The following is a 24,465-nucleotide window of genomic DNA, read 5'->3' on the forward strand; positions in this document are numbered from 1 at the left end:
CGAAAATCTTCGAAAATTCATGCTAGTTACACTGCCTATTTAAAATCAAGTTTATGCGTTATTTCTATTATCGTTTTCGATGATAAGAATTATTTTTTCCTAACGGAATATTATAAGCAACGATTTTCCATTTTCAATCGGTGAGTATGTCTTCTGCTAAATTTCCGGTTGACTGTCATTCCAAAATTTTATTAAACTTTATGAAAAATAACTTGTCAATAACAATTTGTCTATTTTCACTTATATTTTTTTATGTTTTTAAATTGTTTACTTAGACATGAACATTAATCAGATTGTCAATATATTCAATAATTTTTTAAGATTTGTGATTAAAAGTCTTTCTTTAATTGAAAATTTTATTTCTATAAAATGTGAATGATTGAAAAGAATATTAAATAAGACAAGAGATATTAGCAGAATATTTTGTAAATTAAAATTTAACCTTTTTATCATATAGTTTCAGGTGATGTGGTTGTTGTCTAACCTAAGTACATACTTTATTAGTTATTGAATGCTCTTTTATGTTATGTATGCTATGTATAGTTTATTATTATTATTTGAATTTATTTTTATTTTTTATTATTTTCTTATTTATTTATCTATATTTATGTACTTAAATGATAAATTATTGATTTTTGTATTTATATTTAAAGATTTTTCAAAATATATTTATTAATATTTAATTCTTAAATTAACCTAAATTCATGATACTATATAATAGCATTAAATAATATTGTAATTTTCATTGAAATAAAATTATCCAAATCGATATCTACAAATTTTATCGTGAAATATTATTATGTATATATATATATATATATATATATATATATATATATATGTATATATATAAATATATACAATATATGCATATATATTTATATAAGCATTTTTATTTATATTTTTCTAATTTAAAAAATTTTTTTTAAATTTTTAATAAGATATAATATTACAAAATTTTTGAACATTTGTGAATAAAATAAAATTATTCATATAAATCTGTTATATAATATTTTCACTATTTATATATTATATTATAATATATAATTAATATATATTATAAATATAGTTAAGTTAAAGATTTAAATTAATAATAATATAATGCAATAATAATGCACTTGACTTAAACAATTTATAATTTTTATATATTTTTACAATATTAAATTCTAAATTTTTGCGTAAATAAATAATAAAGATTCATATGAAAAATCCTTGCAGAGATATTAAATTTTTTAATTTAATATCGGAATTACAAGTGCACACAAGTTAAATATAATAAATAGAAATTATTAATAACATTAATAACAGGAAATTTATGATATTTTTTTTATATTATAAGTGTTTTTTCTATATTAAAATTATTTTATTATTATTAATTGTTTATTGAAGAATAATAATAATGAAACTATCGCAGTTTTTGATAGAATTTAATAGGATAAAAGATTTTCTTAAAAAAAAATCGATCGATGCTTGTCTTAATTGCAATCTATTACAAATAGCTAAAGATATTAAAAAGAATAGTTAAGATTACTTTGTTTTTACAATCTGCTGATTGTTCATTGTAATTTAGAAAAAAGAATAAAAAAAGATCATATATAAATATTATTTACGTATTATTTATTTTTAATTATTTATATAATTAAATTATTTTTTTTAATTATTTTATTTATTTTTATTTAAAAAATTGTAATTAATTTGTTTTATAATAAAAAATTAAATTTGATTTATTTTTTTTGAAATTTATTTGATTATTAAATTGGTGAAATAATTGTGAATTAATAACTTTATATAGATATAGTTGACAAATTTTTTTAATGTATATAATAAATTAAATATTTCATATGTAATATTACAGTTGATATTTTTAACTAATCACAATAATATTTGAAATGTTAGTTGTTAATCAAATTACTATATTTGCTAGCTTTCATAGAAAATGAATGATGATATATAGATTTTGTTTTTCATCAAGAAAATAAATTCGAATTAATATTCGGACACTACAGTTTACAAGAAATTATATATTTTTATATATTTGTTTATTTATTTTTTATAATTTAAATTGATAAATTGATAAATATTATTTTTAATATATTGAAATATATTATATTATATAATATATATTTATATATTATATTATATTATATTATATTAATATATTATATTATATAATATATATTATATAAATATATTATATTATATAATATATATTTGTAATTAGTAAAAATGCTTTTATTTTTTAATGGATAAGAAAAAAGATGAAAAATGAGTGAGGAATTCAAAATAGCGGCAAATCATGAAATCAATAAGTAACAATATTTTAGAAAAGAATAAAATAATGATTTTAAATTTAAAGATTTATGATTTCTGACATTCAAGGACTTTGTTTTCAGATTTTTCATTTTGCGGGTAACTTGAAATAAGTAATGTAAAGATAATCACGATTTTATTTTGAAACAAAACAATAATTATATAACTAATTGAAACGAAACAATATTATTATGTTTGATATTTCCTTTTTTTTTTATAAAATATTTTAAACAATTTAATGTATTAAAAATTATTTTGTTGATAAATAATTTTATTCTTATTTCAGACAAATTTATCATTTTTTTTAAATATATATAATATTAATAATAATATTTTTTTCTTAATTTATATAAAAAAAATCATATGACTATAAAAAACAAATTATCTTAATTTATTTGCAATATATTCGAACATTATAATAAATTAAAATTGCATTTTTCTAAAACTTATAAAAATTTTTTTTTTAATTTAAATTGTTTAAATGTCCAAATATTAAAATTTAATTTATTTAATTTATCGCTCATTGTGCAAGAAAACTATGTACATAAATAGCTAAGTACAATTTATATTTCTATAACTATAATAAATACATTAAAAAATAATCACTAAAATTAAATTACAATAAACAATATAATTATATACAAATTATGTATAATAATAATTATAAAATTAAAAATACATAGAGAAATGATTTCTTAGTATCTTTCTGAATATTGATTTCAATTTTTTTTATAATTGAAAATGTTAATGCTTAAAATAAAAAAAAATTATTATATTTATTCTATTTATATTTAATACATATGATTAAACATATATTATATGCATATAAATTACTTATTTTTTTATAATCTTTATCTATAAAAATCATAGATGTAAGTTTTTAAAATAAATTATTTTTTTTTAATATAAAAATTTAATATAATTTTTTTAATTTAATATTTAATATAAAAAATTATATATATATTACCAATAAATATTTTAAAAAATAATTTAAAGAATAAATATTTTAAAAAATTTTAAAAATTATTTTTATATATATATATGTAAATTTATACTTATAAAAATAAAAATGAAATTAATAATTAAAAAATGGAAAAAATTAAATAGAATGATAAAGTTATGTTTAAGATTTTTTAAACTTTGTATTAATTTTCTTATTTATTAAGCAATATTTACTCATATAATGCAGTAAAAAATATAATTCATAAAATTGTGTTATTTAATTATATATAATATAATTATATATAAATATAATTATTATTATATATTATTATATTATTATATTATTTTTTATATGTATTATTATTATTATGTATTATTTTTTATATGTATTATTAATATATATATTATTTATATAATAATTTATAATTTTCTAATAGGAAAGAAATTATAATTTATAGTTTCAATGGAAAAGGGCAGTGTGAAAAAAATTAAAAATGAGTTTAAGTAAGTAATTTGTTTGATATAAAAAATCATAATTACAAAATATATAATATTAAATTTTATTATTATTATAATGCATAAATAAAATTTATATTTAATTTATATTTAATTAATAATTATTAATAATTAATTATTATTATTAGTATATAAATAAAGTTTGAAATAGTTATATTATTTCTAATTAAATTTTAGACTTCTTCCAAAAATTATAAATGGCGGAATCGCAGGTATTATCGGTGTCTCTGTTGTATTTCCATTAGATTTAGTTAAAACACGATTACAGAATCAAATTATCGCTCCTAATGGTGAAAGAATGTATAAATCTATGTAAGTCAATACAAGATTTAATAAATTTCTAACAAAACAAAATATGTACAATTATATAACTTTTTTTATTAAATGTAAAAATTATAAATTTCAGGTTTGATTGCTTTAACAAAACTTACAAGGCTGAAGGTTATTTTGGCATGTATAAAGGATCTGGTGTGAATATACTTTTAATTACACCAGAAAAAGCAATTAAACTCACTGCCAATGATACTTTTCGTCACTATTTATCTATTGGATCTGGGTATTGTTTTTCCAATTTCATTAAATATATATATATATATATATATATATATATATATATATATATATATTATAAATATAATATATTATGGAAATGCAGCATATTTGAAATATTAAGATGAATAAAAAATTATTCAGAGAAATAAATAAGATTGAATATAAAATTATAGGGAAATTGATAAATTTTTATATTTCAAATTCTAAATAATATTAAAAAAAACATAAAATGGTTAATATTTTGATTTAATTAAATGATATAAAAGAATTTTATTATTATACAGATAATCTGAAATAGCAGTATTTTAAATTATTTTCTATATTTTATAAAATTAAACAAAAATAAATATTTATTAATCATTTTCTTTTGTAAAGAATCATATTCTAATTAAATATAAAAACACAATATAGGTATTATTAGATATATTAATTTTTAATTTTTTAATCCATAAAATTTATTCTTTACTACAACATAATTAATTAGTTCAAAATTTTTGTTAAAGTCATTTTTAGTGATCATTTTTTATTTATAAGTTAATTAATCGATGCCTTCTTATTATTTATTAATCTGAATAACATAACTCTAGGAATATTCCATATTAAATTATTTTATCTTTAATATTTTGAATTAGCAACACAATATTAAAACCTAAAAATTCTATATTATATTTTATATTTTCAAAATATTTCAAAAATCTTATAAAATCATAAAATTAAAATGCAAATAAAATGATTAAATGATTTAATTTAAATTTTTGATTATATTTTTAATATGATTTCAACAATTGAATATGTGTTGAAAAATTTTTGGAAATCTATTATCTATCTATCTATATTTTATTTTTCTGCAGATTAAATCAGAAATACTAAAATTATAATTTTTATTCAAATATTGGTTCATATATAATAAGTTCATTTGTTTCATTATTCATTTCATTATGATATTCTATATTAGTAGTTTTTTAGATATCACATTATTTTAAATATTACATTTGTTTTAGTATTAATAACAATAATGGATTAACAGTAATAATTCCATATTAATATAAATATCAATATTAATATTTATATTTTAATATGATATTTGCTTTAAAATGCTTTGAAATGAACATATCGATATGATAGATTATTACACAAATATTATATGTTTACTTTTTATAAAATTTTTATATATATAATTTTTTTTTATATATTTGTCATGAATATAAATATATAAATAAAATAGTGCAATATTAAAAATTTAAAAAAAACATATTAGCGATTATATATATATATATATATATATATATATATATATATAAGAAAAAATTGTTCAAAATATTAATCTTGATAATATATTTATTAATCGTTATTTAAAATTGATCTTGTAGATTGTAGATAACAATTAATATTTTTGTTTATCGTTTGTATATTATTTCTGAGTCAATTGTATTATTGAATCTTTGAAGCTATTTTCTCAAAGAAATTAAAAGTAAATATAATATTTATATAGTAAAAAAATATATATATATACATTTATATTTTGTATTTTATCCAGTCAAAAATTAAAATAATACTTTAAAAATAAAATGTCTGAATCACATCAATAAGATTTTATATTTAGACAAAATAATAAACAAAAAAATAAATTTAAATTTAATTTAAAAGTTAATATCTAATTTTCTTAACACAGACAGAAACTGCCATTAGAACGTGAAATGTTAGCTGGTGGTTTAGCTGGAGCATGTCAAATTATTGTCACAACACCAATGGAATTACTCAAAATTCAAATGCAAGATGCTGGACGAATAGCAATAGCAGCAAAAGAAGGTAAATATAAATTTATTATTATTTTAAAAAACAAATTGATTTTTAGGAAACAATTAAGCTAAGATTATTGTTAAGCAAAAAAAAAAAAAAAAAAAAAAAAAAAAGGAAGGAAAAAGCAATTATTGATATTAAAAAGAAATTGTTTTTAAGAAATTTATAATTGTAAATGATTTAAAAATGATTCTTCCATCAATATATTTTATATTTAAAATTATTTAATTTATTTTAATATATGAGAATAATTTTTAAAGTACAGCCAATAAAATTTGTAATAAATTATAATAAAAATTTGAATCGAAAAATTTCATATATCATATTCGTTCGATTGATATTATTTACAGCCAGTGACATCTGCGATAACCAATAAAAATTAGAGACAGGAAGATTTAGTTGCAGATAGATGACAGCATTGTCAAATATAAATTGGTAAACAGTTTGAAAGAATTGCGTTTGCTTCCAAATTAGAATACTTAGATTTTGTTAATGAATTTTCCAATATTAAATTATGATCTTTGAAATTTTGACTTATTTATAAAGAATTATTTTAAAAAAAAATTTAATAATTTTTATTCTTTTATAAAAAAAATGTTTTTATTTTTTTTCTTATAATATAAATAATTTTTTACGAATAATATTGTTTAAAAAAAATGGAAAAAAAATTAATTCATTTTTAATTTTATTTATATAATTTAACATTATAATTTTATTAACATTTATTTGTAAATATAAATATAAATTAATTCACAAGTTTTTAAATTTTTAAATATAAATAAATTTATTTATAAATTTCTATAATTGAGTTTCTCTTAATTGAAGTTTCTAATAAAATTTTTACGATTCAATTTTTTTTTATGCTTGATTTGTTATAAAGTATTTTTTTTTTTTTTATATAAAATGTTTTCCTTGTGTGTTATAAATAATCATTTTTTTTTTTTTCAGTATAAAATAACTAACCATGGATTACAATATATTAACACATTCGTTGCAATTGATATATGTCCATTCTTATGTCCATTCAATTATTTAAATCAGGGCTGTCAAATTTTTCCTCTGGCATGACTTGTAAGTCATTGAATCATACAATATCAATCATTCCATGTATCTTGTAATGGTGTGGTATACTAGGACAAGAATAAAGATGTAATGAATAAGCTACAGTTGCAATGTAGGTGTTAGTTATCATTTTATTTGTTGCGCATTTGTTTTAATTGTTTTAATTTTTTTCCCAATCAGCAAGTATCAGCAATATCATTATATATATCACTATATATATATCACTATATTCTTATTCTAAAATATAGCTATCTTAATAAAATAGGTAGGAAAAAGAGTCAAATGTCTTTTATGAATATCAGTTTTCTTGATCTAAATGATATTTAATATTTATAATAGATAATATATAATAAATAAATTTATTTTTTAAATAAAACGATTTTTGAACAATGTAAAATAATCATTATTTATTTATTATATTTATAATATTAATAAAAATATTTTTGGTAACAAAAAATATAATATAATAAATATATAAAAATATATTTTTTTAGTAAACAAATAATAGTATTTAATGAAATTGAATTTAATAGTAGCAAATGTGTTATGATTTTCATAATATTACTTATTTTTAGAAATGTCAATTTTTAATTCAATATAAATTTATTAAAAAAAATTTTTTAAAATTGTAAAAATTTAAATTATATGTGAAATAAGTATAATATAATTTCAATTAAAAAATATATAATAATTTATATATTGATAATTAATATATGTATATAATTTATATATTTTTTACATTTTTCAAATTTCTAATAAAAATTTATTTATTTTCCAAATATAAAATTTTTATATTTTTCCATATATTGATAGAATTTGATAAATAGATTCTAAAAATTTCAGTTTTAATTTTAAGAAATATATTTTTACTATAGAAATACATTTTTACTATATACATAGTAAAAATCTGAATGTCTAAACATAAAAAATGAATGTGTAACATAATCCAATGTTGGTTTAAATTGTCCATAATATACAAAATATTCAAGAGGTAAAATTAATAAAATAATCTTTAATTTTTTCATATTATAAGTCGAATAATAAATCAAACTTGATTTCAATAAATAAAAATTTAATTAATAATTAATAAAATGAATATTTCATTTATGATTTCACCAATGATTTGACATCTGTTTCTTATCATCATTGGAGATGATATACTTTATCTATGTAATAATTAGTCTCATGAGACATGAGAGCATTAAAAATATGTATTTTAAATAAGCATAAGTTTGGATCTTAATATTTTTAAGATTAAAATTTTATTTTTAGAAAAATAAAAAATTAAATTTAATATATTATGTAAAAATATTTCATTATATTTTATTACATTAATATTTTCTTACTCAGAGTATTAAAGTTTTTTTTTTTTTCATATTTATTCAATTTATATAGATATAATATGCGCGCATGCGTCCAATTTAAAATAAATACAAATAACCAGTTAATAAAATATTGAAATCTATTGTCACTAATAAATGATAATATATAATAATAAAAATAAATTATTTCATTACAGCAGGTAAAACTATATCAAAAATATCAGCTTTATCATTAACGAAAGATTTATTACGAAAAAGAGGTATTCTGGGACTTTATCAAGGTACTGGTGCAACAGCACTTAGAGATGTCACATTTTCTATTCTTTATTTCCCATTATTTGCTAGACTGAATAATATTGGGCCAAAAAGAGATGATGGCTCCTGTAAGTATCTAATATATTCCATGTTAAAAATTTATTAATAATTTAAAACTTTGAGTATTTTTCTATTTTTTTGTTTAGCTGTATTTTGGTGTTCATTTTTGGCTGGTTGTACTGCTGGTTCTATAGCTGCATTATCAGTGAATCCATTTGATGTAATTAAAACTAGATTACAAGTAATCAAAAAGGCTCCTGGTGAACCAACATATAATGGTGTATTAGATTGTATAACGTAAGTATAAATTTTCATCATATTTTTTTTTCTGAACAATAATTAAAAATATTAAAATAACATGATTAGAAAATTATATAAAAATAATAAATAAAAGAATTTGAATAATATTTTAAGTATTATAAGCTATTTTAATTATATTATTACATACATAGTTTCATTATATTATGCAAATAAAAAATAAATTATAAAAAAAATACATTTAATAATAAATTTTATAGTAAAACATTGAAGAATGAAGGTCCAATTGCATTCTTCAAAGGTGGAGCATGCAGAATGATCGTGATAGCACCCCTTTTTGGGATTGCACAAACTGTTTATTACCTCGGTGTTGCAGAATGGCTATTGGGTTTTAAATGAACATCACTTTCTACTTTCCTATACTTAAATACTCTGGGATTAAAATGACAATAACTGACGCATTATAGATATATTTTTTCGCTTAATATGGTTCGTTAGTTTTTGAAGTTGTATTTTTCTTTAATTATATGAAAACCTTGGTTATCGGATATATATAAACTATTATTCAAGATTTATTCGATAAATTTATTAATTTTTATTTATTAATATTTTAATTTTAACATGTATATATTATTATAACTTTTTTTTCTTTTTATTTATAAGTTTTTTAAATTTTTTTTTATATACTGCAATATTAAAAAATCAAATAAACTTGATAATTATAATCAAAATACAAATGTCTATATAATAATTAAATTTTATCAAAATAATAAAAGTCATAATATCTTAAAATATAATTTTAAATTTGATTATTAAAATTAAATTATAAGATATAGTTATAAGTTTAATATAAATAAAAGAAAAAATACATTATGATTATATTTCAAAAATTAATCTTATTATTTTATTTTTATATATGTTTTTATTTCTTCAGATAATCAAGGTTATTGAGCTATATAAAAGCTAAGCCAATATTTATAAATAAAAAAGAGTCTGATCTAGTATTATTGAAAATGAAAATGAAATCTATAATTTGCGATCATATTATTTATTTTATCTATTTTCTATATAAATTATTTCTTCAAAAACCAGTGTCTCCAACATTTTTTTTCAACTTTTACACTATGTTTTACAATATATCATTATATAAACATATATATATATATATATATATATATATGTTGCTAAAATTTTATAAAGATAAAATAGAATTTATATATTATTTTCATTTCATATATATTTGAAATGAATAAAATTATGCATAAAGTGTTATTTATCTAATGTATAATATGTAATATTGTTAATAAATATTAAATAATTATACAAAAAATCAATTAAACATTATTAACATTTTTTATACATTTATATTGTAATAATGGAAACACTGGTATATATTATGAAAAAAAACTTAATTAATTTATAAGATTTTAATTTTACTTATAATTTTAGTTAATTTATCAAAGATTATTATAACTGTAAAATGAAATAATATTAAATAACTCTTAATTGATATGATTAAGAATAAAATAAAAAAATAGAAAATATAATTTTTTTACATTTTTTAAAAACTTAATATATAGTTTTTTTCTTTGTTTTATTAATTAATTATATTTCTATATTATTTTTTAAAATTATTTATTTTCAGATATTTATATATTTGTATCAAATATGTTTTAAATATCAAAAAAATCATAGCAATTAAGAGAAATTGTTCTTTCACTTTTCTTTTTAAAAAATTTTGTGAGAACATTCTAGAGAGTTTATAAAATAGGAATTTATTGCTAATTTTAGTAAAGATTTTTTGAAAATATAATAAAAATATTAATAAAAATATATTAATATATATTAATATTGTACAAAAGTAAATCTGTCCTGTATAAATCTTGACTTATTTTTCAAACATATTCTTAAAATAATAAAACTTATTTTTTTGTATTTAGCAAATTTCTTTTATACATAAAAAAGAACAAACATGTTTTATTTACTAATACAATATTTATTACAAAACTTTATTTAACAATTTGGATTTGTAAAATTTTATTATGTTTTTTTTTAATTAAATTTGTATATACAAAATTAAAATGAAAGAAAAAATAGATTCAATTTTCTAATGTTTTATTAATCCTGCTTGGAATTGAACTTTTATTTTTATGAATATATCTTCATTGCTACTTTATCACAACATTAACATTAACATTTTTATTATTCTTTATATCAAATTACTAAAAATAATAATTCTTATCTCGTTTTTTATTTAATAAAAATTATAAATCTTCATAGATGTTAACTGTAAAGTATAATAAATATATATTTTTATTATTTAATTTTCAAACAATTTTATAATATTAAATTTAATTAAATTATTAATATTAAATTATTAATATTATAAATATTAAATTATTAATATTAATTAAATTTAAGTAAAATTGAAATTTAAAAATTAAAAATAAGTTAAAATAAATATAAATATTAATATTGATAATATAAATTTTGTTTTTTTTTAAATTATTAACAATTTAAGAATTGTAATATTATATAAAAAAAACTTTACCTTGCATTATAATGATGTACAGGTTTGCGATAAAGTTCAAAAGCACTTCCTCTTTGTTCCCTGCTTCCAGCAAGATCTAATCCACTTGGTTCTCTATTATGACCTGGACTCGTTGGAAAATTTTGTCCAGATGCATTATGGCTGTTGTTTACAACATATCCATTGTGATTAATATTATTTCTATTATGCGAAAGACCTAGATTTAACTGACTGGTACTATTACTATGATTATGAGTCGACATTGGCGGGGTACAATGTGCATGTGTATGACTTAAATTATGATTGTGTGCAGGCGTAGAAAGATTTAAATTATGGTGAGAATTTCCAAGATTTGAATCATGACGATTTGGAGATGGAATATTATAATAATATTGTCCACTATTTCTTTGAATATTATTAATATTTTCTACCTAAAGTAAAAAATTCTCATTTCTTTTTTATCTTTAAAAAAATTTTAAAAAATAATAAATTTTCTTACATGAGAAGTTGCAATAGAATAACTTTTTGAATGTTGATGTGTATTATTTCCTTCATTTCCATTATTTTCTGGTTGAGTTAAATTTGTTTGTGGTGGTCTATAATTTTTTGGTTTTGGAGGTGGTATAGGCTTATATGATCCTCCTGATTTATTATTTTGTGGTAATGTTATCGATTTGTAATCAGTTGTGCGGCTATAATATACAAAGTAAAATATTCTAGCATATAAAAATATAATAGATACATAAATAATAATAATAATAATTAAACGTAAAAATTTAATATAGAATAAATTAATAATATAGTAATAAAGTAATATAATATAAAATATATAAAATAAAAAAAATTTGCAAAATAACATTAGAACAATTAAGAATAATTATATAATTAATCTTTTTATAGTAAATAATAACACATATAGGTGTATTCTACTATCTATGTTTTCTACTATGACATTTATGCATAAAATTAAAGATAAGAAAAAAATATAAATTAAGCATTCAAACTAAAATATTTTCATTAGAAATATAAATTCTATAAGTTCTCCTCAGTGGTCGAGATTTTCGCATCATCATTCTAGAATATAAAGAAGAAAAATAAAGAAAAAATTGTTTAAAAAATGAGCACATTTTCATATTTGAATTTTTTTCTGTGTAAAGATAATAAATTATATATTTATTATATATATATATAATATATAATATAATATATAATATATAATGAATATATGTAATAATATATAATAATATAATAATAATAATATATATAATAAATATATATAATAATAATATATAATAATATATAATAATATAATATATAATAATATATATATATAATTAAATCTTTGTTTTTCATAATAAATTCATACCTATATTTGGCATAATCAGTTCTTGGTTGTGAATCATGATTTGGAATTGGTTGTGCTGTTGATCTAGTGAATCTGTAAGGATCATGTGGTCTTGTTGGTGCACTACTCTTTAAATCATCTGGAACATTAGGACCTAATCGACCAGTAGATGTATTTAATCCTGGTGTTCCATAGCTATTATTCCCATTTGTATTGTTATAGGAATCATAAGAAGACATACTATCATAACTCCCCTATAAACACATGGTAAAACAATAATAAAAATTAATAAAAATATCATAGTAATTATTATTTTAATTAAAAATAGAACGATTTTAAGCTATTTTACTGCTTTTGGTTGAGTTCTTTCAAGAGAAGATGTGGCATTAGCTTTAAGAGGCGTCGCATTGATATAGTTTGCAACATCCAATATTGAATCTGCTTTATTCAGCAATCGTTCTTGGGCTGTTCTTCCAATAGTGTTTCTTTGCTGTTGATTATTTGGTTTTGCATTACGATCTACTCGTGGAGGTAAATCAGGAGGACTATGATGAGAAGATCGTGGTTCAAATGAACCAGCCAAATATTCTGGTGATCCCGATTGATTGCTTACTTGTCCAGATAACGAAAATCCGTATTTTCCTTCTCCTATTCCTCCTTGTGATCTCCTTTTTGGTTGTTCGAAAGATTGCTAAAAAAAGATTAATTTATTTAATAATATTTATTTAATATTATTTATTAATATAGATATTTATATTATATATATAATAATATAATATATATATAATATGTCAATATAATTTTAAATATTAAAAAATTATTATAATTCATGAAATTTATATATTCAATTTAAAATTATTAAGATTTTTATTCAATATTTTAATTAAAATAATTATTATTAAGTTATTATTAAAATTAACTATAACTAATAACTTATAACTAACTTGATAAGTAGTCGAATATGGTGGTGGTGGTGCAGCAATATCATCTTGTGTCGCGATACTTGGATCAGAATTGCTTTTCAATCTAGATGGTGCACCTAGAGCACCCGGTAATGCTGGTGCCGGGCTGAGTTCCAAATCACTCTCCGGAGAGGAAGCATAGGAGAGGCGAGAAGTCATCGGGAATAGGAAGTCATCCGAGAGTGCTTCTTCCGGCTATCATCGCAGGACACAGAGGACAACACGTTACAGAGGTATATGCTTTATTCAATCTTTTCAGACATTTTTATATTTAATTATAATTAATAACTTATAAAAGATATTGATTATATTTTATTAAAAAAAATTGTTTAGTTTATTGAAAAATTATCAAATATTTTAATTATATTATTTGCATATAAACAAAATTAATAAAAATATTTTTTGTAGAAAGAGTGTCTGAAAAGATTAAAATTGAAACGAAAAACAAATACTTGCCATTAAGCTTAATTCTGAAATTCAGTTAAGATATTTTGAAAATTATAAAGCAGATTATAACGAAAATGATTTATGTAAAGAAATGAAACAAAATGTAATATAAAATGTATTATAAAGATGTTCTAATTTAATCTCTCCAGATAAATATGTCAAAAAATATTAAAAATACAAAAAAAAATATTTGAAATAAAATTTCTGATATCAAGAACAGATGCTATTATCATTTTTTCAATATTCATGAACAAATCAAACTTATGAAAATCAATATCAAATTTTTAAATTAAAATTTATACAATATAGTAATTCTGTTTATTTTACTATATTAAAGCTTACGATTTCAAATCATCTAAACATGTTTTTAATAATCGTTTTCAAAATATAAGTTTTTAAAATTGATATGCAGATATTTGTATCAATGTATTCAATGTATAATGCAGTGAGATTGTACATTTGTTCAAAAGGATTACAATATCAAATAAATGACAATGGAATTTATCTCTGACTTATACTGCTTTTGTTTAAAAAAATATCAATTATTAAAAAATATTATATACAAAAATATCTTTCAATGAAAAAATTATTTTTTAATTTATTTAAAAATAATAAATTATTTAATAATTACATTTTAGTATTGCAAATGGGTGATTGGTGAAAAAAATTTCTTTAAAATGGAGTCATCTAATTTTATAATTATAATAATCTAACACATTATTTATATATTATTTTAAAATTATTTGTTTTTATAAATTTCATATTTAAAAAATATCAATTAAAAATTTATAATTTAAAAATTTAAATCTAAGAAATGGTTTATTATTTTTAAATTAATAAAAAATTTATAATTGTTTAAAAAACAATAATAATTTTTATATTACTATAAACAACAATAAACAATATAATTTTTATATTTTATTCTTAATTAATATTTCAAATCTATAATCAATTTTTGTTAAAAAAAACATAATAAATTATATAATATAGTTATTTATTTCTTTTTTTTTTTTTTGAAAAAATGAGTTATATTTTCAGATATATGTTAACAGTGATGTATTATATTCATTATTAATTATATCATTTAATAAATTTTCATGAATTGAAAATGTTTATTTCTTTTGATTTCGCTAAAAAGATGTTTCAAAGTTTTAATATTTTTTTTCAAATTATAAAATGTTTTCTTGACTAGTTTTTAATAATTTTCATAAATTTTTCATAAATCTTTCATTATAAAAGTTGTAACATATTATAAGATTATTCATTTAAAATAATAATTTATAATGATTTATGCTAAAGCTATGAAAACTCAGCTCATGCGAATTAAATTGAACATAAAATATAAGGTATCTTGAATATTTTAATTTAAATTAGAAAGTTTTTCATGAATTGAAATAATAAATTTGATTATGTGATAATATTTTATATCTTTTATGTATAAATAAATATTTTATTTGCATATTTAAAATAAATCAAAATTTTTTTTTCATATTCAATGTACTGAATATTCAAAAAAATATACGTCGTATATCATTTTTTGAAAAATGATAATCAAGACACCTAATTAGGAAAAGCAGGATTTAAATATAGCCGAAAAATTGCTCACGGACAACATCAGAAGTTAAAGACGGATAAGAAGGTAATGAAAATAACTTATCCGTGTGATATGTATCATTTTCGTTTATGTCATGATATATGGTTTCCCTAAAAATTGGAGGTACAGGAGGGGAAAATAAATCATGAGGGTCACTGGATGAATAACATGGCTCCCAAGTCATTTGTCGACCATATAATGGCTATAATAAATTATTAAAAAATAATTTCACCAATATAATTCTATTCATTTCCAAAATTTTCATTTATACGATGTTTGAACTTATTCTCAACATTTATATGTAAACAAAATAAAGAATCTTATTTGGTTTTTTATATACAATTTCGGTTTTTTATATACAAATTGTACAAGCAAATAGGTAATTTTACATGTAATAATAATTTTGAAAAAAAAAGAATACAATTTTTTTGGATTCTTCTTTTTCAATTAAATCAACTTTGAAAATTTTTCAAATATAAATAAAATTGTTTAATTTCAAATTGAATATAAATAAATAATCTGTTGGAAGTTATTTCACATATAAAAAAATATTGAATCAAATTTTATCATTTAAATCATAGTTTTTGAGAAAATTAAGATATATTGAAATATATAAGATATCAAAAAAAAAAAAATTGGGACAAAACTTATTAATATTAATGAGATTAAATAAGTAAAAAAAATAAATAAGTTTAAAAAAAAATTTTTTTTAAACTTTTATATAAATTAAAATCTGAAAATTCTTTATCAAAGAATTATAAATATTCAAAAATATTTAGAAAAATTTCCAAATATATTACATAATAATATTTTATTTTTTTTTAGACTTTTAAAATATGAATTGAATTTCTTAATAAAAAATTTTTTCAATATTAGATCAAATATTTTATAATAATTTATTTGTATTCAATTGAAAATTAACCAAATTTATTTATATTTGAAAAATTTTTATTTGCATAAAAATAAACTTTTAAAAGAAAAAATTATATTTCAATTAATTTTTATATGTAGAATTACCTTTTTGGTTATTTGTGTTATCCTTAGATATTCTATATGTATAAGAATAAAATAATAAATTAGCATAAAATTTAATAAACATTTTTTAATTTAATTAATTACTTAAAATTATTCCTTGTATATGATAAAAATAATTAAGGAATTAAAGAACTTTCTTACCTTAGTTTGACTCATCCAAAGTAATCCTTGTTGTTGTCGATCGATTAATTCTCTTAATTTTCGATACCAAGCTTCCGGCGTGGTTAATGTAATCATTGCGCTGAAGATATGGCTCCAAATTTTATCTAATTTTTGACATTGTTCCAAAAGTTTTTTACTACTTTTATGTGCCGATCTGAAGTCAAAATTTAAAATTGTTTATTTATATATCTGAAAATAGATCAAACAAAAATATATGAAATATTTATTTCATAAACATATACTTAGGAACTCCGGCACGCATTTCTTTGATAATCTGTTTCGTTTCAGCTTTTAAAAAAATAACTATGGGATAGAATTGCGCATAATTCAATCGATCGACGGCATTTGGAGTGATATCCAATAAAGCATGTTTTCCTCGATCCATAACTTCTCTAATAGCACTAAGTCGAATGATACCTGATGATTTCATATTCTTCCCAACATTATCATCTAATTGATTTTCCATTTCTGTAAATAAACAAATAATTTCTATAATTTTTTAAAATTAACTTTGATGAATTATTAATTATTAATTGATTGAAAATTTACGTGGAGATGTAAATTTATCAGGAAAATCTTTTAACAATTTTTCTCTAGCTAGATCTGCAACAGGACCAAATAATACTACAGGTCTCACAAATCCTGGATGTCTTAAAATTACTCTTTCATAAGCTGGAAATTTGCTAACACTATCTGAAAATACTACATCATCCCAATGATCCTAAAAGTTATAAATAACAAAGAAATGTAATGGTCAATAACTAATTATTCAATAAATTATTTTAAGATTTTTATTAATCAAATAAAAACTTACTCTACCAAGAGATTTAGAACGTCTATGACTGCTTCTTCTTCTCCTAAAGAAACTACCTCTATTTTCACTGGCACTCATTTCCTTTTTTGTTGCATTAAATTGCGCAGTTGCTAATTCTTCAGCACGAGCTTTATTTGGAATAATTCCTTTTTGTACTTCCTGATTATTTCTACCAATACGAAACACTTGCCATGAACCCACAACACCGTTGTGTAGTGTATCTATAATATGAAATACATCTCCACTACGAAAGCTCATTTCTCCTTTTTGTGGTTGTTCATAATGGAAATGAGTTCTGTAATATTGTATGAAATTTCTTTAAATAAATATCAATTTATTATGTATTATGTAATATATATTATGTTTTATTTTATTTAAGGTTTAATTAATATTTACTTTATATGAAAAGAATCACCCTTTCCAGATGCTATTACTTGATCATATTCCTGTCGTCGATGTTGGACAATCAAATCAATTTGTTCTTGAAGACTAAGTAAAAAAAGAACAGCTTCTTCTCTTGTTACTCCTTTCATATCCATATCATTTATCTATAATTTTTTTTTATTAAATATAATGTAAATAAAGATTTTATATATATTTATATATAAAATCTGTATGTGAATTTTTTTTATTTTAAAAAAAGATCAATAAAATTTTACCTTTAAAATTTTATCTCCAGGTTGCAAACCTTGAAGGGAGGCTGGACTTCCTGTCTGAACGGCTGTTACAAAAACACCGGTTTCATTTCCACCGCTCAGACGAACACCCACTGATCCTTCTTTTTGAAAAGTAATAAATCGAGGATCAGGCCTAAATTTGAATTAATATTATTTGTATAATAAATCTTTTATAAATATTGATAAACAATTACTATTTGAAAGATATAACTTACATTGGAAGTTTATTCCTAGTTAAATCTTCATCATATAATTGTCTTCTTGTGCTATAATAATCTAAATGGATTTTTTTTATATATAATATTTTAATATTTAAATAATTTAAAAATGAACAAAATAAATATTGTTATTTAATATTAAAACTAATTATTAAAATTTTAGTGAAAATTTCATAATATTTTTGTATGTATATTTGTATGTATATTGTAATTATAAAAATTAATATTATAATATTATATATTATATTAATATTATAATATATAATATAATATATATATATATATAATATATTATTATATAATTAATAATAAATTATATAAATAAATTTTCTGATAAAATCATACCTTCTGGTCTGGGAGGTGGTGGTCTAGGAGGATCTACTGTAGGAGTTGCAGGAAGATCTAACTGGCTAAGAGAAACATCCATCAATGGTCCTCTAGCGCGACCTCTAGGAACAAGGTTGCTCTTATCTTCTATTGGTTGTCTTGTTGGTGGTGGAACATATAAATTTTGGCTACTATAACTTGTCGTACCAGAAAGATATTCTCCAGTTTCATTTTTTGTTTGCTGTTGTATATGGCAACAGGAATTGTCTCGAGTTATTACAATAGACAATTTATCTTTACATTGATCCATTAATTTCTTAGCTTCTTTTAAACTCATATTATCCGTAGCTACACTGCCAATTCTTGTCAAAACATCTCCTGGTTTTACTGCTATATTTTCTCGAGTAACTTCTTTGACATAAAGACGACAACCGAGAACAATTCCAAAATCTGAAGAAAAAAATATTTTAGAACAAATATTATTATATATAATATATATGATAAATAAACTTAATATAAATATATTAAATAATTAAAAATTAATTTTAAAAAACTTTCTTAAATTTAAATAAAATTAAAATATTATAATGAATGTATATTACTAATATCTATTTACATATATTATTATTTATATTATTACTATTATATTATTACTACTAAAGATCATAATCATTAATTACCATCTTTTTTATTATTTCTTGTTAAAGTCAATCGATGACTTTGAAGAGTAAAATTTCCTATATTTCCAGAAGAATTTGATGAAGCTCTACGTTTGACAACTAATAAAACTGTTGATCCGGAATCCCTGAGAACGCGAATTGCTGCTCCATAATCGGCACCTTCTAATGATATTCCATTAGCGGATATTATGCGATCATTTACTCTAAGAAATAAAAAATATATTGTTATATAATCTAATTTTATTAATTTAAAAAGTAATAGTATTATAAATTTTTTATATCTACTATTTATTATTATTTTATAAATTTTGAGTCACAATTATATACATATAAATTATATTACATATAAATATTAATATTACATTATATTACATATTACATGTAACGAGAAAAATATTGATATAATAATAATATATTGAAATAATAATTATATAAAAATATAAATAGATTAATAAATAATTATATTATTCATTATAAACAATTAAAAGAAAAATATTTAAATAATTCAAAAATCAAAAGAAATATCTAATCAAAAAAAAATTTTGTTAATTTTTTATCAATTATTTTCATAAATATTCTTACTGTAATTTTCCTTCAGCTGGTCCAGCTTTTAAAACATCAGAAATTGCAATAGCAGGATCGCCATTAGTGAAATGAGGATTATCTCGGCCACCAGAAACAGCAATACCGAACCCATAACCGGGAACTCTAGTAACAGTAACATGATGAATTTCCCATCCTCTGTCTCCGTTCTAAAAAATTTTTATATAAAATATTCAATTGAAATTCGATGAAATTTAATTTATAATTAAATTTATTTTTGTGATTTATATATTATAGCATATAGATATAGCATATTATATTATTAATTATAATTATTTATATAATTTATATATATAATTATTTTGGAGCATATTTATATTAAATTTTATTAAATCTAATTTATTAGATAATAAGAATTCGAAAAAAAAATCAGTGGAATAAATAATTGGATGAAAATTCTAAGGATTCACGTTAACAAGATTCTTTTTATACTTAACATATATTTAACTTGAACTCAATTTAAAACTACGTTTTATTTTAAACCAAATGTAGTTCATTTATTTATTATTTTAGAATTTGAATTAGATCTTATAATAATAATATAAATACAGATTTAATTTTCAAAAATATCTTTCAAAATATAAAAATTATAACAATATATTATGAATATGTTTAAAAAAATTTAGAAATATTTTTTAATCTTCGTCTTTCTTTAATTTTGGATTTTTTAATAATAAATATAATAACAAAATTATTTTCAAAATTTTTTTATTTATTTTTTTTAAAGAATAGTGATATTTTCAGGATTTTCATTTATTTATAATAATATTTATAATATTTCTAATTCCCACCTGTGCATCAGTTCCACTGGAAGTATTATGAAGAATATTATGTGTCGTCGAAGGTGAATTCGGAGAATTCCCCGAATTTCCAACATTCATGTTGTTATCGTTTCTATCCATTCTTGTATGCTGGAAAACTTTGTTTTTGAGAATCCAATGTTTTTTCTCTTGATATTATTAAAGTATCATTTTGATCGATGCATTCTTATGTTAAATGCATTTTTATTTTATTAAGAATTTTTATTAAAAATATTTAAATACATAAGTTTATTTTATTTTTATTATTTTTTGTCATGTTTTCATAATTTCTTTATCTACATAACACAAATTTAATGTATAATAATGTAATATTTTTAATAAATAAATAATATGAATATAATTGTGCAATTTTTCAGTTTTTAATTTTAAAATTTAAAAATATTTATTTTGAAATTTTACTCTTTTCATCTCATGTTTTTTTTCTTTTTTCTGATAAAAATTCTATTTAATTTATAGACACTTTTTTAATTATTTTTATTCGATATTTTTTTATTTTTTCTTTGTAAAATAATCGCTTTTATTAAAAATTTTCTCAAAAATATCATAATAAAATTTTTTTACACAAACTTTGTCTTATTTTATTAAAAAAGAAAGAAAGAAAAAAATGTAATCATATAAAAATTAATATTTTTGATTCATTTGTTCATTGGCGTCAATCAAGTGTCTTTTTTTTAGCAGAATTTTTCAGTATATATCTAAGCAGTAGTGTAAGAATTTCACATATATTTTGTAGATACTTCCGTTCTATATTTTTTCTTTTTTTTCTTATATTTTAATTATATTCTTTGATATATTCTTCTAGTTATATATGTTATTTTGCGATATTGTATAAAAAATTGCGCGACTTCATTTTCAATAAAGGAGTTTTTCTGCATTTTGTTCTGTATATGATGGACGCAACATACAAATAATCCAAAGCAACATGTAGTTATGGAATTCCATTTTCCTTTCGAGTAGTCAGACCTTCACTTTCTTCATCGTCCTAATTCCATATTTTTGCAAATCGAGTTTCTTCATTGATCTTGAACATTTTGATTAATTGAACCAAATTTTAATATCATTTTTTTTTGGTTCGTTTTATATATATGTTTGAAATTGCTATATTTTTAATGATAATTTTTATCATTTAGAATATTATTTATGTTTAATATTCATTTAAAAATGTTTAAAAATTTTATTATTTGACTCTTCCATATAAACATCTTTTTTCTTGATATAAAATAACTTTCGATTATTAATTCTATTAATATTATAATATTAATAGTTTTAATTCTATAATATTATTATTTAATTCTATAATATTAATAGTTTTATATTTTAATATTAAATTCAAATTAAAAAAAAAATTTTTTTGATTTAAATTATATTTTCCTTGAAATTTAATATAGTAATTATTTTTACTATAAAATATATAATTTTTTTTTTAGTAATCCCTTTGCTGATTTTCAATAAAACTTAAAAAAATTTCTAATCTATAGTTTTACTTAGCCTGTTTATCCGTTATATGCTATTTACATAAAATTATAAATTTGTATAAATCATAAATATATACGAATTAAAAAATTTAAAATGATAAATTTTATTATTAAAAATTTTTCTTTTCTTTCTTTCCTTCAAATTTCAAAGCAAAATTTTTAATTAAAAATAAATTATTTCCCATATTTTGCTAAATCATCACAGGATATTAAATCGAAATTAATTTTTTAAATTTTAATTACATTTTTATATCATTTTAATATTAAAATTTTTCATTAAAATATTATTGAAGATTAATTAATATCGAATATTGATTCTTATTAATAAAACAAAATTCTAAATTTCTATATTAATGAAATTTCCATTTTCTAAACTTAATTTGAATTTACGAAGCAAAACTTGAGTCATATAAATAAATGTGTATATATATATATATATATATATATATATATATACATGTATATATATTGAAAATAAAAAATTTTAGAAGATAAGAAGTCGAATTGCATTCAAAAAATCATTACGTTGTCAATGGAGAACAAATTCCAATCATCCAAGTCACCCTCGACTAATAAAAAGAATGATTGAAAAAGTTTTCGAAAAGCAAGAAAGCATTACAATTTCCGTATCATTTACTTTACTAGCAATGTTTTATTATAAATTATTTAGTGAGAATTTTCAAATTATTAAAAATATTTATTGATTTCATAAAATTTATTATTTATTACAAGTTAGTATTTAATCGATTACTGATATTGGGAAATATTGAAAAAAAAATTGATTTTGAAATATTGAAAAATTGATAAAATAATTATTCGAAATTTTTAATAATTTTCGAATAATGCAAAGAAGAAAGAAAAAAATATTAAATGCATCGGGAAATAACATGTTTTACAATTAATATTCTAATTAAACAAAAAAATTTTATATATTAAAAAACTTGATGAAAATTTCATAATAAAGTTAAGAAAAATCTCTATTTTTTTCATCAAATATCTGAGGAGCCATTAAAATCTTCGGAATAAAAGAAAGAAAGATTCGTAATATTCTATGATAAAAATTTCAAACATCTCACTATCATAACTAAATATAGAATTTCCATCCATCCAAAAATCAAAAATCAAAAATTCCACAGTATGTCTTGTAACAAAAGTTCTTCGATTCTTCTATTCTATTGATATTCCAAATTACACTTTTAATCCACTAAACATTAACGTTACACGTAAATTGAAAAACAGCACTAACACTTACAATTACTCACTTCACTTCAGATCACTCGAAAACATACTAAACATTATATTAATTTAAAAAATTATATGCAGATCGGGAAATGGAAAAATTCTTGTATTGAAGATCGTAGTTTCGAATGTGGCTTGGCTACGGCAGGTTGTAGGTCGACGCAAATCGGATGAGAAACGGGCTTGGCGGTTGCAGAGAAAAGTATGGAGCTTTCTTGAGTGAATGTGTCGCGGATAGTGGTAAATGGAGAAGGGGCATGACTGCACGACGGACCTGCACTAGGGGACCGGGGAATAGTGGGGGAGACAGTATGTGCATGCCTATACACCGGTTTTCGGCTTCACTAGTGATTATAGTGATGGGCCCGATTTCATAGTATAAAGATGTATTGAATATTTTGATTCATTAATTTCATAAGTGTAATATTTGTAATAAATTCATAATTTGCTATATTGTTT

General features: G+C 19.1%; 2 protein-coding genes and 1 long non-coding RNA gene across 9 annotated transcripts in view; 1 reads left to right on the plus strand and 2 right to left on the minus strand.

Annotated features, from left to right (window-relative positions):
• Positions 1-14,120, plus strand: LOC414011 (mitochondrial glutamate carrier 1). 2 transcript variants are annotated; one of them, XM_026441097.1, is made up of 8 exons: positions 1-140; positions 3,690-3,756; positions 3,946-4,080; positions 4,175-4,324; positions 5,993-6,129; positions 8,702-8,887; positions 8,966-9,116; positions 13,983-14,120. In XM_026441097.1, exons 2-8 carry the CDS (start codon positions 3,716-3,718, stop codon positions 13,993-13,995), a joined length of 813 nt encoding a protein of 270 aa, XP_026296882.1. In that variant the 5' UTR covers positions 1-140; positions 3,690-3,715; the 3' UTR covers positions 13,996-14,120. The 2 variants fall into 2 exon arrangements, with proteins under 2 accessions (XP_026296882.1, XP_026296881.1); XM_026441096.1 differs by lacking the exon at positions 13,983-14,120 and adding an exon at positions 9,338-9,652.
• The window catches only part of LOC725098 (tight junction protein ZO-2), an 18,042-nt gene continuing 4,752 nt past the window's right edge, over positions 11,176-24,465 (minus strand). Inside the window, exons 2-18 of one of the 5 annotated variants that reach the window (XM_026441093.1) lie at positions 20,451-20,620; positions 19,869-20,071; positions 19,207-19,638; positions 18,859-18,919; positions 18,626-18,776; positions 18,363-18,514; positions 17,967-18,261; positions 17,702-17,873; positions 17,395-17,620; positions 17,132-17,306; positions 13,897-14,109; positions 13,566-13,643; positions 13,302-13,442; positions 12,974-13,206; positions 12,107-12,299; positions 11,629-12,038; positions 11,176-11,364 (exon numbers count right to left, since the gene is read on the minus strand). In XM_026441093.1, coding sequence (XP_026296878.1) covers positions 11,361-11,364; positions 11,629-12,038; positions 12,107-12,299; positions 12,974-13,206; positions 13,302-13,442; positions 13,566-13,643; positions 13,897-14,109; positions 17,132-17,306; positions 17,395-17,620; positions 17,702-17,873; positions 17,967-18,261; positions 18,363-18,514; positions 18,626-18,776; positions 18,859-18,919; positions 19,207-19,638; positions 19,869-20,071; positions 20,451-20,620 — 3,309 coding nt within the window. In that variant the 3' untranslated portion in view covers positions 11,176-11,360. Of the gene's footprint in view, positions 11,365-11,628; positions 12,039-12,106; positions 12,300-12,523; positions 12,682-12,973; positions 13,207-13,301; positions 13,644-13,896; positions 14,110-17,131; positions 17,307-17,394; positions 17,621-17,701; positions 17,874-17,966; positions 18,262-18,362; positions 18,515-18,625; positions 18,777-18,858; positions 18,920-19,206; positions 19,639-19,868; positions 20,072-20,450; positions 20,621-21,262; positions 21,536-24,465 lie in introns of those variants that run through there. The other 4 variants (XM_026441092.1, XM_006572332.3, XM_026441094.1 and 1 more) reach the window with 4 other exon arrangements.
• LOC113218814 lies at positions 22,195-24,264 on the minus strand. 2 transcript variants are annotated; one of them, XR_003304759.1, is made up of 2 exons: positions 23,844-24,264; positions 22,195-22,390 (listed from the first exon to the last, which is right to left on the minus strand). It is a non-coding gene; the product is annotated as an uncharacterized LOC113218814 (long non-coding RNA). The 2 variants fall into 2 exon arrangements; XR_003304760.1 differs by having other exon boundaries at positions 22,195-22,313; positions 23,844-24,263.

The sequence above is a fragment of the Apis mellifera genome, linkage group LG5 (genome assembly GCF_003254395.2).
Source record: "Apis mellifera strain DH4 linkage group LG5, Amel_HAv3.1, whole genome shotgun sequence".
Taxonomy (NCBI): Eukaryota; Metazoa; Arthropoda; class Insecta; order Hymenoptera; family Apidae; genus Apis; species Apis mellifera.

Excerpts from the sequence above, each read along its gene's own strand:
- LOC414011 (XM_026441096.1), top strand. The coding sequence starts at position 3,716 with ATGGAAAAGGGCAGTGTGAAAAAAATTAAAAATGAGTTTAA. Across the intron at positions 8,888-8,965 it reads AAAAAGAGATGATGGCTCCT|CTGTATTTTGGTGTTCATTT; the intron begins GTAAGTATCTAA and ends TTTTTTGTTTAG. Across the intron at positions 9,117-9,337 it reads GGTGTATTAGATTGTATAAC|TAAAACATTGAAGAATGAAG; the intron begins GTAAGTATAAAT and ends TAAATTTTATAG.